Source organism: Cibotium barometz, chromosome 32 (assembly GCF_041138505.1).
Source record: "Cibotium barometz isolate CiBa-2024 chromosome 32, ASM4113850v1, whole genome shotgun sequence".
NCBI lineage: Eukaryota > Viridiplantae > Streptophyta > Polypodiopsida > Cyatheales > Cibotiaceae > Cibotium > Cibotium barometz.
The window spans coordinates 42,224,433-42,247,902 of record NC_141077.1 but is presented as its reverse complement, the minus strand read 5'-3'; the positions used below and the strand labels follow the sequence as shown (position 1 = coordinate 42,247,902).

General features: G+C 40.4%; 1 protein-coding gene across 1 annotated transcript; it reads right to left on the bottom strand.

Moving 5' to 3' along the window:
- Positions 1-6,109: 6,109 nt before the first annotated feature.
- Positions 6,110-7,585, bottom strand: LOC147620213 (fe(II)/2-oxoglutarate-dependent dioxygenase 4-like). The gene is made up of 3 exons (XM_086772404.1): positions 6,919-7,585; positions 6,512-6,833; positions 6,110-6,391 (listed from the first exon to the last, which is right to left on the bottom strand). Exons 1-3 carry the CDS (start codon positions 7,428-7,430, stop codon positions 6,134-6,136), a joined length of 1,092 nt encoding a protein of 363 aa, XP_086628530.1. The 5' UTR covers positions 7,431-7,585; the 3' UTR covers positions 6,110-6,133.
- Between the last annotated feature and the right edge of the window lie 15,885 nt (positions 7,586-23,470).

The window sequence follows — 23,470 nt, the reverse complement described above, 5'->3', positions numbered from 1 at the left end:
TCTCTGACCTGTGACGCATGGTTCGATTAGAAACAACAAACTTGAATTGGTTCCTTACATTAAAGGACATGACAATACGATCTCTCAACTGAGCAAAATTCCAATCATCATTAACTACCACTGTATGCTCCTCTCCTAGGTGAACTTCAATATGAAGTTCTACCTCCTCCCTAGCATTGAGATCAGAGTCCAAAGCTTCCCATTCACCATGCGAGCATTTCCACCTTCTAATAGGGTACACCATAGTTAGATTTTGCTTGCCTATCTGATACCTGCATCTTACCATTGACATTACCGCTGAGCACTTTATTACATCACCCTGATGTTCTACCACCTTGGTGGTCCAATCGCCTTTTAGAAATGTATCTAGAGCTTCAAAGGCCCCATCTTTGCTTATCCACATTGTTGGGGTGCGATGGAACTTGCCTACTTTGAAAATAGCAATAAACACATGTAAAGGCATGAAAAGAGATACACTTATCATGTGGGATCCATATGCAGCCTTTAGGCTTGACTGAATGTCATGGAAAATCCTGCGCTGAAAGCTCTCTATTGTGGTGGAGTCTTGAATGGGCCATTCCGGGCTATTTAGTGCAGGAGGAGAAATTGGCTCAAGTGCTCCAAACCTTCCCCTCTGTGGCACAACATATGTTGCAGCAATGAAAAATACTCCTCTATTTGCAAGTTCGGAACTTGTTTCCCCAGCATACATAAGCCTACCTAGATCAACATGACATGCTTCGAAGGTCCCTGTAAAACATTCTAGAGGCTGCCATTCCACACATGTTGAAGGGAAAACATCTGCATACAATAGAATACATTGGAGTTCTTGATATTCACATAGTCTTCATGCAAGCATTTCTCTAAAGCAAAGAAACATTAACAAGTTTTGAAACTTATAGTTAGTTGGGAACCGTGGTGAGTTCTCATCTTCAAGATGTATTTGGCTTGAGGTGTAAACATGTTGCACCTTTGCAAGCCGCTTTCCATCCTTGTTGCAAACTTTGAATTCTAAGATCCTTCCTTTCCAGTGATGGCTTGTGGAAGCCATGTGCCTTCGAGGAACCTTGTGTGCACCCCTCAAACTGGGCTGCATTGTTATCCACATGAACCGCTTAAAAACAGTAGGAATCCAGTAACCTTCATCATCCTGTACTTTGGAAATAGCCATGGACTCGATAGTGGATGATGGCCTGCGTACACACTGAAGAGCCATAGATGGCCCAAATGAAAAGAAAGTGAATGTTAAGAATATGGCAAAAAAGCAAATACCTGCTCAGAGAGAGAGAGAGAGAGAGCTAGCTAAAGCTTCAAAGAAGTTTGCTGCAAATCCATACACACACACACACACAATACACACACACACACACGCACACACACACACACACACACACATGCACGCACACACACAGAAAGCTAAACCTTCAAAAGAAAGCAAATGAGAGATCGCATTAGGTGCCTGCATGCAGAGAGAGAGAGAGAGAGAGAGAGAGAGAGAGAGAGAGAGAGTTTGATAACAGAGCTTCCTCTAGAGAGAGAGAGAAGGGCTGATAACAGAGCTTCCTCTGAGTAGCTGGTAGCAAAGAGCTTTCCTCAAAAGAAAGCTAATGAGAGATTGCATTAGGTGCCTGCTTGCAGAGAGAGAGAGAGAGAGAGAGAGAGAGAGAGAGAGAGAGACAGGTTCTGATATAACAGAGCTTCCTCTAGAGAGAGAGAGAGGTTGATAACAGAGATTTCTCTGAGTAGGTAGCAAAGAGCTTTCCTCAAGTTGGAGATGAAGATAGGGCTGCAAGTGAGGGTGTAGTGAGTGGTAGATGGGGAAAGTGGGTTAGTCTAAAAGGGAGGAGAGAGAAACACGCCCCTACTTTTGGAGGGAAGAGGAAAGTGAGGGGGGGTAACTTTTTGAAACTTTTCCTTTAAAAAAATATAAACAGAAAAGATATTGAAGATTTTCTTTTGTTGGCAGATCTGAAAAAGATAAGATTCTACCTTTGACCACAAGATTTAGGTTCTTAATCAACCCAACATTTTTGTACACATGTATTTTTCCTATTGGCCTTCACACTAATCATCTCCTTAATCTCATGGCAGCTTAAAGGGCCCCCATAGACCTCAACCTTCCCCTAATGCATTATCAAGGTAAGCTCTCTTATTCATGACACCTCATGTTTATTGCACCCTTGGCTGCTGGGTTTAGGGTTTAAGCTTATGCATAGAGATATGGGGCATTATTGTAGGCCATCTAGAATGCTGTTTAAGTCAAGTTAGGAGTGGTTATTTGCGGCGAGTAGGTGGCTACGCCCTCTGACACTCCACGGCATGTCACACAAACCCTGCCTACAGCTCGCTCGACTACTTCTACTCGTAGAAGACGAGATCGTTTGCCGTGGTGACTCGGGTTATTGCCGTGGTGGTGACTCCACAGACACTTCTTCCCTACCATTATTGAAAATAAAAATAAAACCTACATCCGTTGATATAACCGTCGAAACCCTGTGTCCTAATAATCATCGAAATAAGTGTCGTTGGTTAGCGTCGAAACCTGTGTCAATAAGCGTCGAGATCGTGTGGTCGAAAAATAACTATTGTTTTTCGAGACGAGTATATCGACACACAAATCGACGTGTATATCGATCCACATATCGATGGTTCTATATCGACACTTTTTTGACAAACATATCGAAACTTTCGTGGTTTTTTTACATGTTCAAATCCGTTGGAAAAAATGTCAAAAATTAACCCGTCTGTAATAGTGTACTCTATTATATATGATATGAATCATACAAAGTAAGGCTTCTAATATAGAAAGCCATTGACCTAATCTCCTTTACACATCATCATGCCATGTGGCAACTCCTTTTCCACATTCTTGTATGTGGTTCTTACCATTCACACAATATCTTATGTGGCATTCTTATCTTTCCACAATATCTTGCACCTCTAGGGTATATCACACACTCAACCAAATAACCCATTCATTTTATATTGCACATTTCAACAGATTCTCTCATGTTTACTCACCCAAAATGACTTTAGACATATCTAATGACTCCTAATGCTTTAAATATATCAAATGTTCTAAATACAATTAATGTGTCAAATACAACTAATATCCCATGACTAATGTCAAACTTCCTAATGCACCAAATAAATTTTCTTTAATGAGTGTGAGTATGGCCATAGGTGAACTATCTTCCAACACACCCCTATGGTCCAATCATGGCCCAATAAACAAATAAAAGCAAAGTGGCAAAGCCTTAAAAGGCCCATTTTGCATCAACAAAATTTTCCTCCATCTTGGGGGTACTCTGAGCTGAATCTTCAGAGACAATGTTAGCTTTATTGGCTTTGGCTTTGATGAAGCACCTAGTGTCCCAGTTTTTCCCACAATATTTACATTGTACTAATCAAATAGTGATAAAAGTCAATAAGGTGTAATAAAAGATTAGAATCATAAAGACTTAAAGTCTAGTACAAAGTAACATACCTGTAAATGTTTCCTAACAAAAGAGAAGAAAATTAAAAGTTATGGTGCGATTGAATTAGGGGTAGGAAAAGGAGGGGGGTGTTGAGAGAGACGAGACAAGAGACACCACATACGCTCCAAAAGAATGAATCATATTAATCACAAGTCACATATATATAGGCAAGACCTAGTGTGAGTTAGGGCTAGCTATATATAGCTCCAACATGTTGAGAGAGACGAGACAAGAGACACCACATACGCTCCACAAGAATGAATCATATTAGTCACAAGTCACATATATACAGGCAAGACCTAGAGTGAGTTAGGGCTAGCTATATATAGCTCCAACAGGGGGTGGGAAGAGAAAATATGGAAAGGGGGGAAACGAAGTGAGAAGGTAGAAAAATTTTGAATTACAATAAAATCACCTTGTTGTTAGGAGTAGAAGCTATATCTACCACTTTCGAACATATTTAATATAAACCTTTTAATATTAAATTTACCTTGTCAAAGTTGGTGGGGCAAAAGATTAAAAAAGATATGTGTTCTCATTGGCTAGACCATTCTTTTCTTTTACTACTTTCTTATAGGGAATATCTAGGAGATACGTAGGCACATCCCCTTTTGTGCTCTTAATACTATTTTTTAAAATGTTTTTTACCAAGAATAGAGAATCTACCGACGAGCAATCATGCAATTGCTTGCTAGGGACTATGCGCTCCCCACAAAACCCTTGCTCACCACGTCATCTCTTTCTACTGTAAACTTGCTTCATTCTCTTGAACATGATATATGTTAAGTCAATAGTTATATATAAACTATTGGATGGTTACAAAATATTAAATCAATAGTAATTACGAAATGTTGTATGTAAACTATTCAATGTTACGCATTTGCCTCGGCTACTACACTAGTGTCACATATATGGAGATACAATCGGGTTGGAATGATTACAATGAGTCTCTCTCTTTCTTGTTTTTGTGCTTGTCTCTACGTAGCTTGAGAATCACATCCAAAGATTTGCTAGCTATTATTTTTAAGTACTGACCATTCCAAGCAAGCCAGGATCCCTTGCTTCATGATAATAACTGAAGTACAATTTTGTTAATCAGCCTTTTGTTCATCTTCAGATAGGTAGGGTGGGTCAATAAATAAATAAAGAGCACAAGGTTAAGTAATGAATATATAATATAGTAGTGGGATGGGTTAATAAACAAATAAAACACAGGGTTAAGTAATGAATATAATCTATATTTGTAAATATACATGCTATATATATACATACATATATATATATATATATAGAGAGAGAGAGAGAGAGAGAGAGTGTGTGTGTGTGTGTAGAGTGAGAGAGTATATATACACACATTATACTTCATATATATTGCCTTTGATTTAGTGAATATGGGTCCCAAACATTTTTTTAACATTAGTTAGTTTGGCAAGAGGGACAATAGAATTTTTTGGAACCTTAGTATTGGTGGCTTAGGTATATTTTTTTGTTTGGTTGTGATGTGTGGTAGTGGAGGGTCCAAAATATCTCGAAGAAAGGGAGACATATAGGCACATGCGACCCTGAGAGAGACAAGAGAGCACAAAGAGCACGACATTTGAGAGAGAGGGAGAGAGTGCGACGAGAGCTTGCGGTGCTCTTCTCTTTTGCTTTCTCTGTCCTAGACTCCCTCTCTCTCTTGTATGTAGAGGTTGGGCCTGCAATTTCCTCCTCCTCTCTCTTTGAGTCTGGTTGTTGATGAGGGATGTTGCTTGTCCTGAAACTCTGCTTGCATGCTCTCTCTCTCTCTGCTTCGTGTGTCTCGAATTGTGCTTCATTTGTCTTGAATGGCCGCTTGCTCTCTCTCACTTTGTCTCGTGGGAGTGAGCTCCTTGGTCACTAAGACATGGCCAGTACCTTAGTGTATGTTAAGGTATTAATTTATTAATAAGTGGGCATTAATAAATTTTTAGGCGCAGCCTGAATATAGGACTCTGAGAAAGTACTAGTTGATACAATACCATAGGCACCAAAAAGGAAAAAATATTCAAAGCTCGCGACGATAAGCTCACAAAAAATTATCCCCCATATAACTTTATGGAAACATACTAATAAAAGGAATAGTAAACATTACTCTCTCTCTCTCTCTCTCTCTCTATATATATATATATATATATATATATATATATATATATATATATAGATATAGATATGAAAGAAAAGTTTCACAAAGCTATCACGTGGGGAGGTTTGGGAAGGGGAGAAGAAAGTTTGTGGAGGTTCGAGTACAATTTGAATTTGGAGGTCTCAAAAGACGTGTGAAGCACGAGTTTGCTGACTAGTAGTGATCTAAGGAACAGTAGACATTATTTTCATTGCAAAATGAGCGTCATTATTTTCATTTCAAAATGAGCGTTCGAGCACTGCTCATGTTCGTGGATTCTCACACATGTTGGGGAGTTTGTGCTTTTTAAAATTCTAGGACACCCATATATCAATGTAAAGCAACGTTATAAATATATATTATACATTATAGAAAGAGCCAATTCAACCAAACCACACTCCTCTTGACTCATCCTTAATTCCATCAACTAAGCCTTAGAGTCCTCCAAGATCTTCGTTGCGTTTTTTGATGATCGCGTTCTATATGTATGATCATCATCTTGATCGAATCATCAAGCAGCAGGGACTGCAATTTTGAGTGAATCTACGTATGCCTTCCCCTGGAAGCCCTTGGAAAAGAAATTGAGAGAATACTCCCCGTAGAGAGACGCTTGATAGAACGCCGCATTGTCTTCCTCCACGAGAAGAGCAGCTGGCGCAACGGTCACATTCTCAGCCGGGCTGCTGCAAGAGAGGACTGTCATTCGGGTTTGCTTCGAATTCAGCACAGCACGATGCTCCACGCTCTTATACCTTCCATTAGTGAAGATCTACAGAGCCAGTAAGGTCGGTCACCACACAGGAATACAATGTCAATAATTAAATCGATATATTTCATGGAACAAGCATCAAATTGAACGTCGGAGCTTAATCGATTGAAATTAGCCCACCTGCATCTGATCACCAAGGTTGACGAGGATAGCGTAGGTTACCGGCTGGACTGCAATCCAGCCTCCGTCCTTCTTCACTTGAAGGCCAACCACATCGTCTTGCAGCAACAGAGTGAGGCCGCCTGGATCAGAATGGCTTCCCGTGCCAAGTGCCAACTCGGGCTCGGGGCATGGTGGATAGCGATTCACGTGCAGCAGCTGCCTTGATCCTTGGAAGGCTTCTTCGAAGAAAAGAGGAGGCAAACCGAGGCCCTCTGAAATGACAGCCAGGAGTTCCTGCGCCAGCGCTCGCATCTCCTTGTTGTATTCGAGAACGGTTTCTCTGGTGGCAGTAAATTAAGGCCATCAATAATTAAAATAATCTATTCAGTTACTATTATAAATGTTTTAACAAAAGGAGCACCCACTTGTATCCGGCAGGCTTCTCCGGCCACTCTCGGTTGTCGACCTGACCGGGAGGAAGGCACCAATGGCGCAGCACATCTCTCCACTCCAAGACGCTGTCGTTGTAAGGATTGAAGCTGGTCCCGAAACGAAGAGCCTTGCCTTCTGGCAGGAACTTCATTTCGTGAGAAGAGAATTTCATCTTTTCCTCCACAGGCAGGGCGAAGAACTCGTCGGCCACTTGCCGCATTCGATCTAGCAAGGAGTGAGAGACAGGGTGGTTAATGAGTTGGAAGAATCCCCAGTCTCTGCAGGCTTGTGCAACTTGTGCGACGATGGAAGCACGCTGGCCGTGATCGTGCAGCCCCGAAAGATCGATCACGGGAACGGCACCGATACGAGCGGCGTCTGCAGGGTCAGAGGAGAGCTCATCAGCAGGGCGAACATAGCAAGCAGGGACTTTCTCGACACCTGCCTCTACCATAGCGTGCACCCCCCTCAACAACGTGGCGGCCGGGAGCTCATGATGATCCATCGTCCCCGGGATCCCTCTTACAGTGATCTATTGTAAGCAGCTGCAGGAAAGACAGACTAGGCGTTCCACAGGGAGTAACTATCTCATCTAGAATGAGCTCTCTTCGGGCGCACTCATATATATATATATATGTGTGTGCTGGGTGAGCGCCAGACGATGAAGAGAGTATTCTAAAGCGCCGATGAGGAAAGCTAATTACCGGAAGAAAGACTGATCAGTCTGTGAAGCTGATTGATTCTTCACAACTTCCAAGGCCCTAGGGGCTAGGGCCTGCGCCGGTGGACCTCTGACAAACCATGTCGCAGGGAGACGTGCATGCGGAGAACTCTACGAGTCTACGGTTCTCTGTCTGTCTGTCACCAAAAACGTGGCGCCGGTCAATGATTCTCTTGGACCTTGGGTAAGCGAGAGAGTAGCCTGCGCTCTGCAAGACGCATGTGGGGGGGACGGTGGACCTCTCACAAACCATGTCGATTAGCGTAGACGTGCATGCGGAGAACTCTCCGAGTCTACGGTTCTGTCGCGCCATTTAATGATTATCTTGGACCTTGACTTGTTCCATTTGAAAACGATCGTTCAAAGAGGCGCATGGCATTTTAAACCAAGGCTTTAAAGATGAATCGACTTATAATCCAACCCTATTGACCGATAATCCAACCCTATAAAGAAAAAGAGACGTGAGTGAGTGAGAAAAGCTACGTGTAAGGAATACCCGACTGAAACATCTTGGTGGTATGCAAGTTCAAGCTCGACGACGCCGCACATTCAATTGTTATAAGCCTTTCACGACGCTATCATTGACCACGCCACCTAGATCAATGACATACTCTCATTCAAGGCTAAGAATGCCGAGGGGCCAGGGTGATCAACTCTTCAAGTGCTGTTGGACCATCACAACATGAACAAGGAACAAACATGCCAACATGAACAACAATAAACTCGCAACAACCATGAACAATAGACATATGAACAACAAAAAACTCGCAACCATGAACACGAACAAACTTGCCAAGAATCGAGAGCTGTAATATTACAATGGAGATTGAAAAAGCCAATTATATGAGTGAAATAAGTACTTGAATATCTAAACATGTGAGTAGTCCAAATACATATTTCAACATTCAAATGTCAATGCATAGATATACATATATTTAAAACTTACCCAAAAACGTGTCGCTCACATTCTTGCATTTTAGATATGAAGTAGAGTTATGTTGATCATAAACGCATGCATAATGCATACTTAAGTCATGTTTCATAGAAGGGAAACCTTTACATATGTTTTTCAAAATTTCCTTCAGCTTTCCAAAATAAAATAGGTAATCTTCGACTTCTGAAAATCCGAAAATAGAATCTCCTTTCCAAAATAGGCCCATAAACTTTCCACCAAAATAGATTGTCTTCAACTTTGAATGCAAAATCTGATCTTCTTTCCAATTAATCTTCTTCTCAAAAGGGCCCATCCACAAAATGTGAGAATAATCTTGCCCTTCTACTTTCCAAAACAGATTGTCTGGAGCCTCTGCACCATCTATAAATTATGTGAAAATAAATTATATGAAGTTTAAAAACAAACAATTTGAAGCCTACAATTTTAAGCAAACTGGATTCATCCCCGTTGAATCCCATCAACCCTACACATAAACTAAATAAATAAATAAATAAAAACCCAATTCAATGGTATTTTCTAATTTAAATTAACAAATAGTGCAAATCATACCTTGTGCTTTCACCATAAATATGGCGACTCGTTTTGCACTGGTTCTCTATAAGTCAATTGCAGGATTAAAATCATAACTCTCAAGAGAGGGGCTTTCAATTGACACATGCATGAGGGCATCTAGACTTCTTGTATATAAAGAGTTTCGAAGCCGATCCTTGATAATGTTTTGAATACTAAATCCTCGTTCACACGCTGTTGTGCTGGCACATTGAAGCATGGATATGTGTGCCAATTTAAGTAGCATTGGATACTCAGCAGATGTGGTGGGGTTTCTATTAATAGACAGCCACGTGTCTCGCAAGCTGTTACGAGCTTCCCATTCATAGGGTGCTTAAGCTTTGAAATGTTCATACTCCTTCTTCACTTGCAACTTGTCAATAAATAGGATCGATTTCCTTCTCACTTTCCAACAACTTTGCTTCACCATAGTAAGAGGACAAAGTTTTAATTTCTTTAAATCCATAGTTCTTGAGTGGCTTTCCTCTTGGAAAGCTAGAAGGTGCTAATGCTTGAAGCCTTGAACAAAATCCTTATCTGGGAATGTTCTAGCAAGATACCTATCACCAAATTTAAAAATTCCTTTTGGAAATTGAATGCCCTCCTCCAAATCTATGCCATCCAGATTTCTATGAATGCTTATGGATCTATACATATTGCCTCGACGAGATGCTCGAAGTGAGGCAAGATGACCCATACGAGGTCCATAGTCTCTAGGATAATATGATACCCCATTATGCTATATAGAGGATGAACTACCGTAAAAATATGTGTATCTCAGTTTCTACGAGGCCACCTACTACTACTACTGATATATCAACAAAGCTTCTTTGGAAAGTTTTACTCATTGTAGACAACCTCTCCAAGATATCAGCCATGAAATGAATGTTGTAAACAAACTACAGGTTGGCACCTCTTTGGAAAAAATTTGGATTCTCAGATTTCAAGAGCATAAGAAGTGGCTAAAAGGATTCACACACTTTATGTATAGCAGAGGATCTACTAAACCATCTCGCTTAATGGATATGACTCATACTAGAAGCTCAACACAACTAAACTCTGCCTCTATCTTCTTCAATAAGGCACTTCGAGAGAAAATTCTAGCAATCTCATTGACTACTTTGTGAATTCCTTGTGCACATTGAGACCTCTTCACCACATCTGACACACAGGGACTTGTCCTATTAGTAATGCAACGGTTGATGTTATGTATGGACTGATTCGCTTCATGCGACTAGAAAGCCCATTGACATGGCCAATCATAGTTGAAGCACTGTTAGTGCCCAAACAAACCCTGCTGCTTACATCCAAGTTTAATTGAGTGAAGAAAAATCTGCAATACTCATACAAATGAAGTGTTTTACCCCCTTGTATTTCTACCAAACTGAGAAATACGATTATTGGTTGAAAATCCTCAATTAAAGAGGCATAGAAAATCAAATGTTGTGTGAGTCCAATGCCGATAGACTCATCCATCATTAAACTAAAATACATAGAGGACTTTATCCTTTCTACAATTTATTGCAACAATGCATCGCTTATGCAATATATAAAGTTAGTGCATGCCTTTTCATTGATATAGATCATGTGTAATGCATGGGCATTTAGATCAGTTTCAACAGATTAGGATGCTTACTGCTAAAAGAAAGATTCTCCTGTGTAATAAAATATGCAACGAGAAAGAGATTAAGAGTGGCGTGATTAGTAACTTACTTTGACGTGTTCACGCTATCTATTATCAACACCCTTCTGTCATTACGCATGTACTTGGCATCTTCATGTGCCCTAGTCTTAGCATGCTTAGTAAGGGCATGATGCTTTATATTAATTAAACCAGCTTTTCCAGGTTCACTTTTGGAATGAATATCGTTCTTGCAATATTTGTAAAAAATCCTAGCAACATTAGTATCAAAAAAAGCCCATTTAAATGTGATCATCCAAGCCTCATTCCATGCTTGTATGCATTGCTCTTTCTCTAAATCCTCCTTTAGGGTAAATCTAAGTCTACCTCAATTGATACTCTTCCTTCCCCATGTCGATGAGACTCTCCACCCATGGACATCCGCTTCTTCTTAGAGTGCTTAGGGGGTGGCCTTTGTTAAGTAAATCTAAGCAAGTTCAACAATGTTCATTGTTTAGGTGATATTTTTCTAGAATTAAAAGAAACTAATCAAAATTGTATATTCACACATCATGCCTATAGCTATTATAAGATGCGAGTTTGAACATATCATTATGCCTATAGATTGCATGAGTTATTTCCCAATCAACATAACATTTTCTATAACACAACATAGATTTAAAAAAATATACACAAGAAATATGTTGAGAGATGTAATCGCGGTGTTGTGTGTATGTGGGAAAGCACCCTAGAGGTGCAAGTATTGTGGTAAGATAAGAATGCCACATGTAATATTGTATGGTATGTGATTGTTGACAAAAAGAGTGAAAAAGGGAGTGCCACGTGGATGATGATGTGTAAAGTGGGATAAGGCTAGATAGCCTATATCATTAAATGGTTCATTGTGAATGCAATAGAATAGAGATCTTGTGTTGAATGTGCAATCTCTCTCTCTCTCTCTCTCTCTCTCTCTCTCTCATCATGGAGTTTGTGTGGTATAATCCACCTTAATCTTTTGCTTTATCTTGTGTCTATCACCATGATCAATCCCATTTTAGGATTGTTATCATGGTATCCTACCTTGTGTGGGCTCTTGGTCATGGGGGTGAATATCTATGTATAGTTTTCTTGGTTATGAGTTCATTGATTAAGCATTATTTTCAATTTATTGTAAGAAAAATTTAGCACACTCATAATCATTAGTATTACGTTTGGAGAGGGATTATGCTCATGGAGATTCGGAGATGATGGTGCAACAATGGAAGCTTAAAATGGAGATTTCAGTAAAGATGAAGTCTTGGAAGTTGCCTCATCGCCAAGGAAGGTGCAAATTGGAGTTTTTTGCAACATTGAAGGTTGGTTTTTTGTGGATTTTACCTCATTAAAGTATTGGTGAGTATTGGAGAATGCTTAATGTAAACAAGGGTTGCTTATTTATGGGATGAGTGAATCTCATGGCTCTTGCAAGTTGGCAAAGAGTATGTGTGGAAGTGAAAGGCTTATCCAAGCAAGGGGAAAGCATTGTGGGCAAGGAAAGGAGCCCATGAATGTGCACATCAAATGGAGGGATGTGCCGATTTGATCATAAAATATGAGCAATGTTCGGTGGAAGCAAGAGAAAGCTTTTATAAGGTATATCACCTTGGTTTCTCTTTACGAGAAATTGCTTATGAAGAGCACACTAAAATCAATGCATGCGCAAGATGAGCAAACGTAAGAAAGCTTATTTGGAAGCTTATGAGCCACAATGGTGGTTATTGAAGGCTCAATATGGAAGACTACCGAGGTAAAACATTCAGTAGCTATCAGAAGAAGGTTTTGAAGCTTATGAAGAGCTCAACACACAAGCTTGTGTGTAAGAGATTATGGAGCACAAGGAGGTTGCAAGCTTGGCATACTGAAATGCCAATAGAAAGTCTTGAAAGCAAAGAGAGCAATGAGTTTGCAGAGAAGAAGGCCTCAGAGAGACTGCCATCGAGTGAGCACTACGAGAGAGCTGCACAGGGAGAAGCAAAGCAGAGCAAGAACCAACAAAGGAAGCCAAGGCTGACACCACTCTAGACTCATGCAAATCGAAGGATGTAGAGAATCAAAAGGGCAAAGATGAGGAGCCAGAGTCTAGAGGTTATCGAGAAGAGAGAGGTTGAAGTGGGGTTTTTTCTTGGTGTTAAAAAAAAGACTTTCAGAGGCCATGCTATTGCAACTGCTGCAAGTTGGTAAGTGTAACTGGCCCTGGACATTTACAGCTACATCCGTAGTATGTACCAATGGAAGAGAAAGCCATTAGCAAACAGTGGCAGCACTAAAGGCCAATGCGAGGTGAAGATAGAGGAGCTTACCATCCTCTCAAGAAAGATAGTAGGGAACACTTTGAAGTGTGGAACATCTCCTACCTGTGAATCAGTGGGGTAATGAGGTCATTGAGAGGAGACAGGCGAATGCCTTTAGTAGTAGTTGCAAGAAAATTGAAAGGTTGCAGGCACAAGAGGTGCAGAGGTGCAATAGTGAGAAAAGCTTGGAGTAGCAGCATCAGTCACCTGAAGATCATCATGGAAGCTTGGCGAAGCTTGAAGAAGAAGAAAGCATGGAAAAGCATGCGAGTTCCATGTGCAGGTTGTCCCTGATGCCCCAGTTGAAGATTGCAAAGAGAGTTTGGCGCGTAGCAGCAAAGAAGAGAAGGCTTGGCACTATGCATTTGCCAGCAATGATGCGATTTGGCTGGCACGTTATAAAAAAAAGAAAACAAAAGAAATTATATTTCTATATTAGTTCTTATTAAATTTAAGGGAGGATTCACACACACCTTCATTAGTTGAAAACTATGAAGAAGCATTGAGACATATTCACACACATAAATATGAACTCAAGAGGTAAATGTTCGAATGCAGGTTGCGGGCCAAAATGGATTTTATTTTATTTTTCACCCATGGATCGCCTTGAAATATCAGCCCGATTTCGACCAAAAGGTTTTGTATTTTTACAGCCAGCTTATGGGGGTAACCGTACCCAAGCCTGTGTGCTCAAAACGAGATGTTTATTCACCCATTGGTATGAGGGTTGCCCTGCCCGAGCTCATCGAGAAGCTTAAAATGGTTGTTTTGATGTGTGCATGAGTGATGCACGTGTGAGGTGCATCCACATGGGTTGGTTTCCACCCGAACTTCTATGTTCAAATCGAACTCAGTGGTTCCGCTGTGAGCGAGTGGGCTCAAAATGGATTCGATGTCTAAGATGGTAGACACGCGCACACATGTTCGTTTGATGAACACTCCAATGTATCATCGAGGGGGAGTGTTGAGAGGTAGCAATTGTGGTTGTACAATGCTACAATGTTATGGGTGATGGGTGAGTTGTGGAACACCGCGATTAAGAGGGGGTGTTAAGAGATGTAATCAGAGTGTTGTGTGTATGTGGGAAAGCACCCTAGAGGTGCAAGATGTTGTGGTAAGATAAGAATGCCACATGTAATATTGTATGGTATGTGAGTATTGACCAAAAAGAGTGAAAAAGGGAGTGCCATGTGGATGATGATGTGTAAAGTGGGTACAGCTAGAAATCCTATATCATTGTATGGCTCATTGTGAATTCAATAGAATAGATATCTTGTGTTGAGTGTGAAATGTCTCTCTCTCTCTCTCTCTCTAGTCATGGAGTTTTAAGTGTGGTATAATCCACCTTAATCTTATGCTTAATCTTGTGTCTATCACCATGATCAATCCAATTTTAGGATTGTTAACAAAATAAAGCTAATTTGGTAATATTGTTTGGATAGCCTTCTCTTAAGATAGAAAATAAATTTTTTCTAATGGTTGTTCTGTTTCCAAACCACAACAGAACTTCAACACAAACCCTAAGTCTAATAGGATGCATCACATTTGTGATGAGTCTGCCACCCTAATAAAGGTGACCACCTTCATCTTTGCTAGGAAGTACACCATGCATCTATGCCATCCCAATCACTAAAAAGAGAAATTCCATCTCATTGTAGACAACTACCTTCTCATTGTAGATGCTATGGGTAATTATATGAGCACAAAGGGAACGATTGAGCCATGGCAATCCATAATTTTAGCATGGAGACACATGAGATATCATTTCAAGGTATAATGTGAGTGGATTAATGCATGCGATCACTTTCATCTACCAAGGATATCACTTTCATCTACCAAGGATATCACCAAGAGCATGCATGATAACCTAGCATTGAGCTTTATGCACCAACACGAGAGGATAGAATATGTATGAAATATAAGGGAGACCATTCATTATAACCTAGCATACATTTTGATGCAAGACAACACAATCCATATCTAAAAATACCACATAGCCATAAACATGCCAAATAGGAACGAATATTTTAACATTAAAGAGAGACAGGGAGGTGAGAGTTAGAAAAGAGAAGGACTGAAGAGTTAGCAAAGAGAAGGGGGGAGAGAGAGAGAGAGAGAGAGAGAGAGAGAGAGAGAGAGGGATAGAAAGAGAGAAGGAGAGCCAAGAGAAGGATGGGAGGTAAGAGAGAGAGAGAGAGAGAGAGAGAGAGAGAGAGAGAGAGAGAGAGAGAGAGAGAAGGAGAAATAAAAGAGAGAAGGATAGATATTAGAGAGAGTTAGCAAAGAGAAGGATAGAGAGAGAGGGGGGGATGATAGAGAGAGTGAGCAAAGAGATGGATAGAGAGAGAGAGAGAGAGGAGGATCTAGAGAGCAAGAGAGGGAAGCGGCATAAGAGGTAAGAGAAGGATAGAGAGGAAGAGAGGGATATAGAGAGCAAGAGAGGGAAGGATGATAGGAGGATAGGAGGTAAGAGAAGGATAGAGAGGGAGGGTGGGAGAGTGAAAGGGAGGGAGGGAGGGTGGGAGAGGGAAAGGGAAAGGGAAGGAGAGAGATGAGAGATAGGGAGGGTGAGAGAAGAAGAGAGAGGGAGGGTGGGAGAGCGAAAGGGAGGGAAGAGAGAGGGGGAGGGAAGAGGGTGGGAGAAGGAGAGAGAGAGAGGGTGATGTTGTGGGTTGGGCGATGGGTGGGACAAGGAGAGAAAGAGAGGGAAGAGGGTGGAGAGGAGAGGGAGGGAGGGTAGGAGAGTGAAAGGGAGGGAGAGAGAGGAGAGAGAAGTAAGGTCACAGAAGGAGAGAGAGGGAGGGTAGGAGAGTGAAAGGGGGAGAGAGAGGGAGGGTGGGAGAAGGAGAGAGGAGGATATGGAGATGGATATAGCCCACACCACACTCTCTCTCCTAGAGAGAGTGAGAGAGGGAAAGGGAGGGAAGAGAGAGAGAAGGAGGGAAGAGGGTGGGAGAAGGAGAGAGAGGGTGGTGTGGGCTAGGCTGGGCTAGGCAGTGGGGCGGCAGCAATAGTTAGAGAAAGATTATTCTTGTAGGGAGAAAGGACAGCCAAGAAAAGCTCCCTCCACCAAGCTCGCTCGGTGACCATTCCCAATCATGCGTATCTCAGTTTCTATGAGGCCACCTACTACTGATATATCAAAAAAGCTTCTTTGGAAAGTTTTACTCATTGTAGAAAACCTCTCCAAGATATCAACCATGAAATCAATGCTGTAGGGTGGCAACTCTTTGGAAAAAATCTGGATTCTCAGATTTCAAGAGCATAAGAAGTGGCTTAAAGGATTCACACTTTAAGTACAGTAGAGGATCTGCTCAACCATCTCACTTAATGGATACGACTCATACTAAGCTCAACACAACCAAAGTCTGCCTCTAACTTCTTCAATAATGCACTTTGAGAGAAAATTCTAGCAATCTCATTGACTACTTTGTCAATTCCTTATGCACATTGAGACCTCTTCACACATCTGACACATAGAGACTTGTCCTATTAGCAATGCAATGGATTGATCTCATGTATGGACTGATCCGCTTCTTCATGCGACTAGAAAGCCCATTGACATGCCCAATCAATGTTGAAGCACCGTCAGTGCCCAAAAAAACCATGTTGTTTACATCCAAGTTTAATTGAGTGAAGAAAAATCTGTGATACTTATACAAATGAAGTGTTGTACCCCCTTATATTTCTAGCAAACCGAGAAATATGATTATTGGTTGAAAATCCTCAATTAAAGAGGCATAGAAAATCAAATGTTGTGTGAGTCCAATGCCAATAGATTCATCCATCATTAAACTAAAATATGTAGAAGACTTTATCCTTTCTACAATTTATTGCAACAATGTATCGCTGAAGCAATATATAAAGTTAGTGCATGCCTTTTCATTGTGATATAGATCATGTGTAATAGATGGGAATTTAGCAAATCTCATCAGTTTTAGTAGTTTAGGATACTTGCTAAAAGAAATATTCTCTTGTGTAATAAAATATGCAACAGAAAAGAGATTAAGAGTGGCATGATCAGCACTTTCATTTGACGTGTTCATGGTATCGTTAATCAACACCCTCTTGTCATTACGTATATACTTGGCATCTTTATGTGCCCTAGTCTTAGCATGCATTATGCTGTATATTAATTAAACTAGCTTTTCTAGATTCACTTTTGGAACGAATATCATTCTTAGAGTATTTGTAAAATATCCTAGCAACATTAGTATCAAAATAAGCCCATTCAAATGTGATCAAACCTCATTCCATGCTTGTATGCATTGCTCTTTCTCTAAATCCTCCTTTAGGGTAGGTGCATCTAAGTCTACCTCAACTGATACTCTTCCTTCCCCATGTCCATGGACTTCTGCTTCTTCTTGGAGTGCTTAGGGGATGGCCTTTGTTGAGTAAATCCATGCAAGTTCAACAATGTTTATTATCACTACAACACATCGGGGGCATAGCAGCGTTTATTTTGTTGGGATGTTGTGGGGATTCCGGTCGTTGCCCCATAGCAAAATAGCGATCCGCACCAGTGAAATTTCACTGTTAGTTTATAGCAGTGAATTTTTGTTGTTCCATAACCTAATATCACAAAGTAAAGAGGTTACACTTTTATTATCCTACATCAAGGTTTAATTTAGGATTGGTTGGGTTACTAACCTGTCGACAGTGTTAAGGTAGTACGAAAGTATCTTTCTCATCATTCCAAAACTTGGTGGAATCAATTTGAAAGAATCCATTTGGATGTTTCTTCACGGTTTCTTGAGCGCCTCTATATATCACCTTGAACCATTTGACATTAAAGATGAATAGACTAAATGATCTAAATCCAACCTCAAGAATATCTTGAATAGTAACACAATACTCAAGATTATTCTCTATGGCATTGGTATCATGTCTACTAGCTCGACTTTCTTGCTCAAAAGTTTCCATTACACCACAATCAAATGTGTTTCTTTTAGAATCCACACGCTTCATGAAAAAGTACCTTCCCTTTGACCATATTGCATTATATAGTTTGTACTAATATTAAACAAAGTATGAAATTTAGTATAGTGCATTCAACAAGGTATATACATGAGACAGAGATGAAGAATGCACTTACTTGGGGGTCACATCTTCTTGCATACTCATGCTCTTCTCTTCTGATCGTCTCTCCATTTTGCAATGTCATCGATATTGCCATACGAAGCCGTTCTATATTGATCACATTTGGTAGAGTTTCCAAGAGTTGGGTGAGAATGGCAAGCATCTATTTGCTCTTCTGAAGGCTCTTCTCTCATCCTTTCATCTATTGATTGCATCCTTGTATCTCCCAATCTACTTCTCCGTGATGGAACTATTTAGAATGTAGAATGTATTCACCTTGTGGCATAATGCTTCATCCAGTCTGTGTTGCCCTCCTTTTCCCTGAGACACATTAGTGAGGTAGTCGATCATCCTCGTCATTGCTCCATAATTGTGGCAAGGAAAGATCTATGCGAGATAGATGTTTTGAGATATACACAAGAGACTCTTGCATCAACCATCCCTCATCCATGCCTGCTTTTGGCCTTGCTCTTTGTCTCACAAACTCCTTTAAGGTTTTCATGAACCTTTCAAGGAAAAACATCCATCAAACATAAACAACACCACACATCGCCACTTCATCAACTAAATGAACCACAAGATGCAATTGGCTAGTGAGAATTATTCTAGGAAAGTTATCCTCGATCATACACACTTCCTCAATAGCATTGAGACAAGCCTTAATGGATGTAGGATCTATCTCCTATAAGGATATGTACCTACATACATAGCAATCATGTGTACTATTTACCAATACGTAACTTGTGAGCGCATGAGAATACCAAATAAGTAATATAACTTCTTAGCTAGTGAATTGAAGAGAAGATTCATACCTCACTAAGCTTCCCATTTTGTAAATAGCCTCTCTCACCTTCTTATCTCCACAACCAACTATAGTAATTGGTAAAATAAACTATGCATAGAAAAAAATGGAAGTTAGTATATGAGTCTACAAATTATGTACCACAAAGAGAAAATGAATAAGTGAATATTTATATAGTTGTAATACCTTGTGCCAATCATGTGTCTTGAGGGTATATAATTGTTCCTCTCCTTTCTTTTTGGTCTTTGTCAAGGCACCCTTCAGTGAATGCATTACTCCCGTTGGTGTACAAAAAGAGGCAATCACACTTTTCACCTTATTGTGCTCCATCTTGGTTAATACCCATGGTGCCTTTGGTAGGACTATGTTGCCACTCTCACTTTCAATTGGCTATACACTTTGAAGGCAAAGAATAATAAGGAAGTGTCTCAAAACCGAGGAACTTTATCTTCTTGTTGCAAATCATCCCTATAGCAGCTCTCCCCACATTGTAGACATTGTGTTGCATCTTTATTAACTCCTCTAAATAACATGAAATCATTGGGACATGCGTGTATTTTGTGTAATCCATACCTAGCATAGAGAGCAATTCACGACACCCATCTCATGAGTTTGGTAATAGATTTTGAGGGGGAAGAATATTCTAGAGAAGCCCACAACATAACATAAGACATCATATGTCAAAATATTAACAAGGCCCGAGTATATAGAACATGACCCATTTTCTATTTGAGAGAATAGAATGAGGCGGTCTTACCAAAGAAGACTGGTGACAATTGCATCACTCCATCCATAAGTTGTTTGCAAGTTTAATAGCTCCAAGTTTGCTCGTAGTGTGGAGTACGAGCATCCCTCATACTACAAAGGGGTGCTTGCCTCTCTATGCAAGGTTTCCTCCTCTTGTGACATTGGAGCTTGCTCACTATCATCTATGACCTCCCGTCCAAAGAAGTCATTCACCATGTAGTCCATCATGATATTCTCTTCCTCCTCATGTGGCAATGGTGGAGGCACCTCATTCATTGGTTAGGAAAGATGAGTCTCGGGCCTCGGCCATGCTTTCCATATGAAGCCTTGCCACCTTCCATACTCTACCCGATGTCACTGAATGGTGTGGCATGTTACCTAGTACTCTCATATGGTTCTCCTCCATTTCATCATCTGCACTTAGTCGTGCCAATGCCTCATGAAGACTATATGTCCAGACATGCTCAATTGTTATATGACATTGTCATATATATTGGTCCTTGCATCACTAACACACATAACGAATTTTTTCTCTCAACCATGCCTCCGAACCAACTTCCGACCCTTGATGATCACTGTCAAACATCTTCAACTTGCCAAAAACTGATTAAGGGTTCAAACAAATGTGTTAATGAGAACTAACTTTTTTATTTACTATGTTTCTTTTTTGTAGGTTTATTCAAGTGAACAAGGGTTAAGGATAATCCTCTCATACGGCATCTCATTAAAGAGGTAAGCCCTCTTTTTTCATTTTTTGTTATGTTTCTTTTCTTTGTGTTTTTGCACCCTTGGGTGCCCGGGATTAGGGTTAGGTCAATAGGCTATGCAATAAGCGTATGCAGTAGGCTTATACATAAGCCTATTACAATAAGTCTTATGCATAGCCTTATGTAATAGGCTATGCATAAGCCTATTACATAAGGGCTATGCATAGCCTATGCAATAAGCCTTATGCAATAGGCCTTATACATAGCCTATTACAATAAGCCTTATGCATAGCCTTATGCAATAGGCTATGCATACGCCTATTGCATAAGCCTTATGCAATAGTCTTATGCATAGCCTATTGCATAACCCCTTATGTAATAGGCTTGTGCATAAGCCTTGTGCATAAGCATATGTGTTAGCCATTATGCAAAAGTCTTATGCATAAGGCTTATGCAATAGGTTTATACATAGGGCTTATGCAATAGGTTTATGCATAAGCCTTATGCATAAGGCCTATTGCATAATATGTTAAAATGAACTAATGTTTTGATTTATTATGATAATTGTTTGTAGGTCTATTCAAGTGAACAACTACCAAGGGATTAGGCCACGCGGCGGCTCATACGAATTCTCAAAGAAGAGGTAAGCCCTCTTTTTTCATTCTTTGTTTATGCTTCTTCTCTTCAAGTTTTATCACCCTTGAGTGCCTGGGATTAGGGCTAGGTCAATAGGCTATGCATAGGGCATGCATAAGCTATGCATTGCCTATGCATAAGGGCTATGCATAAGCTATACATTGCCTATGTGTAAGGGCTATGCATAGGTTATGTATAGCCTATGCATAAGGGCTATGCATAGGCTATGAATAGGGTATGCATAGGCCTATGCATAGAGATATGGAGCATTGTTATAGGCCATCTAGAATGCTGTTTATGTCAAGTTAGGAGTGGTTATCCACAAGAAGGTGGTTATAGTGGAGGGGGAGCCCTCCATCTTCTCACTATCCTTCTCTTGTAAAAGAGGAGTTGACTTTGGCTTTAATAGTGGGGAGCATGAGGAAAGTCCTCAGAAGCTATCATCAGAAAAGAGCACTGTCTACCCTACTTATCTAAGCAGTATTGTAGGAGGTCTTTACAATGTTCTTATATCACATGTTACTTTTTGTGTCTAAGCTTTAAGCATGCCTTTTGTTAGAGAAATTATGTTTTGTTGCCTCATGCATGTATTTATAGGCAATGTCGATCGACCCCTCATAAGACTCTGATATGGCAAATTTGTTATCTATTATAAACGAACGATATGGGTAACAAGCTTGGTCTTAGTTTACTCATCAGGCACAGGTATGGTTCCATCAAACCTTTTTATATACACAAAGTTAATGTTTTATGCATTCTATAAGTCTTATTTTTTAATCTTATATGCAGGCGGGCTTACAATCGGGCCAATCGATGCCATGGAGGCAATCTATCCCACTTTTGGCAAGTCAAGGTAGACCATGCCTTTGATAGGCGTGGGGCCGAGTGATGAAGACCCATCACGATATGGTTGTGATGAGCCCACACCACCTTCCTTGACTAGACCCACCCCCGCTCCCTCACATCTATCTTCACCATGACGACGACGTACTACGGAGTTTGGGGGGACTTGTAGATGTGCTAGTAGGGGGGAGTAGGCTAATTTTACTTTAGCAAAAGTAGCACTAGGTCTCCCATTGCGTCTCCCCAGTAGGAGGCTCTTCATCTACACATTATGAGCTAACCCCCAGGACACCCATTCCACCATTTGATCCATGCACCCTACCATACAACGTGGATCTCGATGGTGCCCTCATCATGGATGCATGAGGAAAGCAAGTCATGAACCGCATGCATGCACTTGCAAACCTAGAGTTCAAGAACTCCTTCAAAAAGTGGAAAGCACAAGATGAACTTTCAAAGTAATACGTCATTAATGTGCTTAAGTCAGAGTTCCTTGTTCCACATGTGGGTCTTTGCATCTTCGAGGAGTGGATGAAGAGACGAATCAAGCTTTTACTCTCTAATAGGAGATCAAATATCAAGAGATCAGCAAAGAATAATTTGGACAAGCCCAGCGTTTGTACAGAGCCGAGAGGAGTGGAGGCACGCACACAACTTCGTGAGAAAGCACCCACGTGCTTTTGAACAACAAGTGGCAAATGAGTGCTTTCCGACTACGGAAGTGAGGACTTCACACTTCGGCTCGGGAGGAAAGTTCTTCTTCATTGCTCGTTTCGTATATGTACCATTTTTAGTAATCATTTCTTTTCCTCTTTCATTTTGTTTTGTACTATATTGTTTTCTTTAACTAATTGTATATTTTCTTAATTGTTTTTTGTAGAAGGAGGTTGTTGGGCATGACCCAACAAAGGAGGAATACAACTATGGATACAGAGTCCCCCCCATCTACAATTGTGGGCGTGGATGCATACACGAGGTGTACACTTGGATGAGTCCATTTTGGAGACTCAAGTAGATGAGGTATGTGAGACTAAACCCTTCTCTTTTCTACGTCTAATTGCATTCTTCACAATCTATGTGTTTCTTATGTTTGTGTTTATGTTTGTGTCATAAAACTGAAACTGTGACTCTATTTTAATATTAAAAAAAGAGCTGAGGCAAACTAGGGAGTCCGCCCAAGCTCTTTTTTTACTATGTAGTGTTATCGCTACTAAGCAACAAAAATAGCAGCATTTCTAGCAGTGAAAATAGCAGCATTTCTAGCAATGAAAATAGATCGACATCTACCTACCCTTCTAGTTATAAAAACGGTGCTATTTTCACAGCTACACCCTCATTCTGTTGTAGTGTGTTTAGGAGATATTTTTCTAGAATTAAAAGATCCCAATCAAAATTATATCTCCACACATCATACCTATAGCTATTCTAAGATGTGATTTTAAACATATCATTATGCCTATAGATTGCACGAGTTATTGCCCAATCAACATAACAATTTCTATAACATGACATAGATTTAAAGAAATAGACACAAGAAATAAAGCTGATTTGGCAA

Excerpts from the sequence above, each read along its gene's own strand:
- LOC147620213 (XM_086772404.1), bottom strand. The coding sequence starts at position 7,430 with ATGGATCATCATGAGCTCCCGGCCGCCACGTTGTTGAGGGGGGTGCAC. Across the intron at positions 6,834-6,918 it reads GAGAAGCCTGCCGGATACAA|AGAAACCGTTCTCGAATACA; the intron begins GTGGGTGCTCCT and ends TACTGCCACCAG. Across the intron at positions 6,392-6,511 it reads ACCTTGGTGATCAGATGCAG|ATCTTCACTAATGGAAGGTA; the intron begins GTGGGCTAATTT and ends CTGGCTCTGTAG.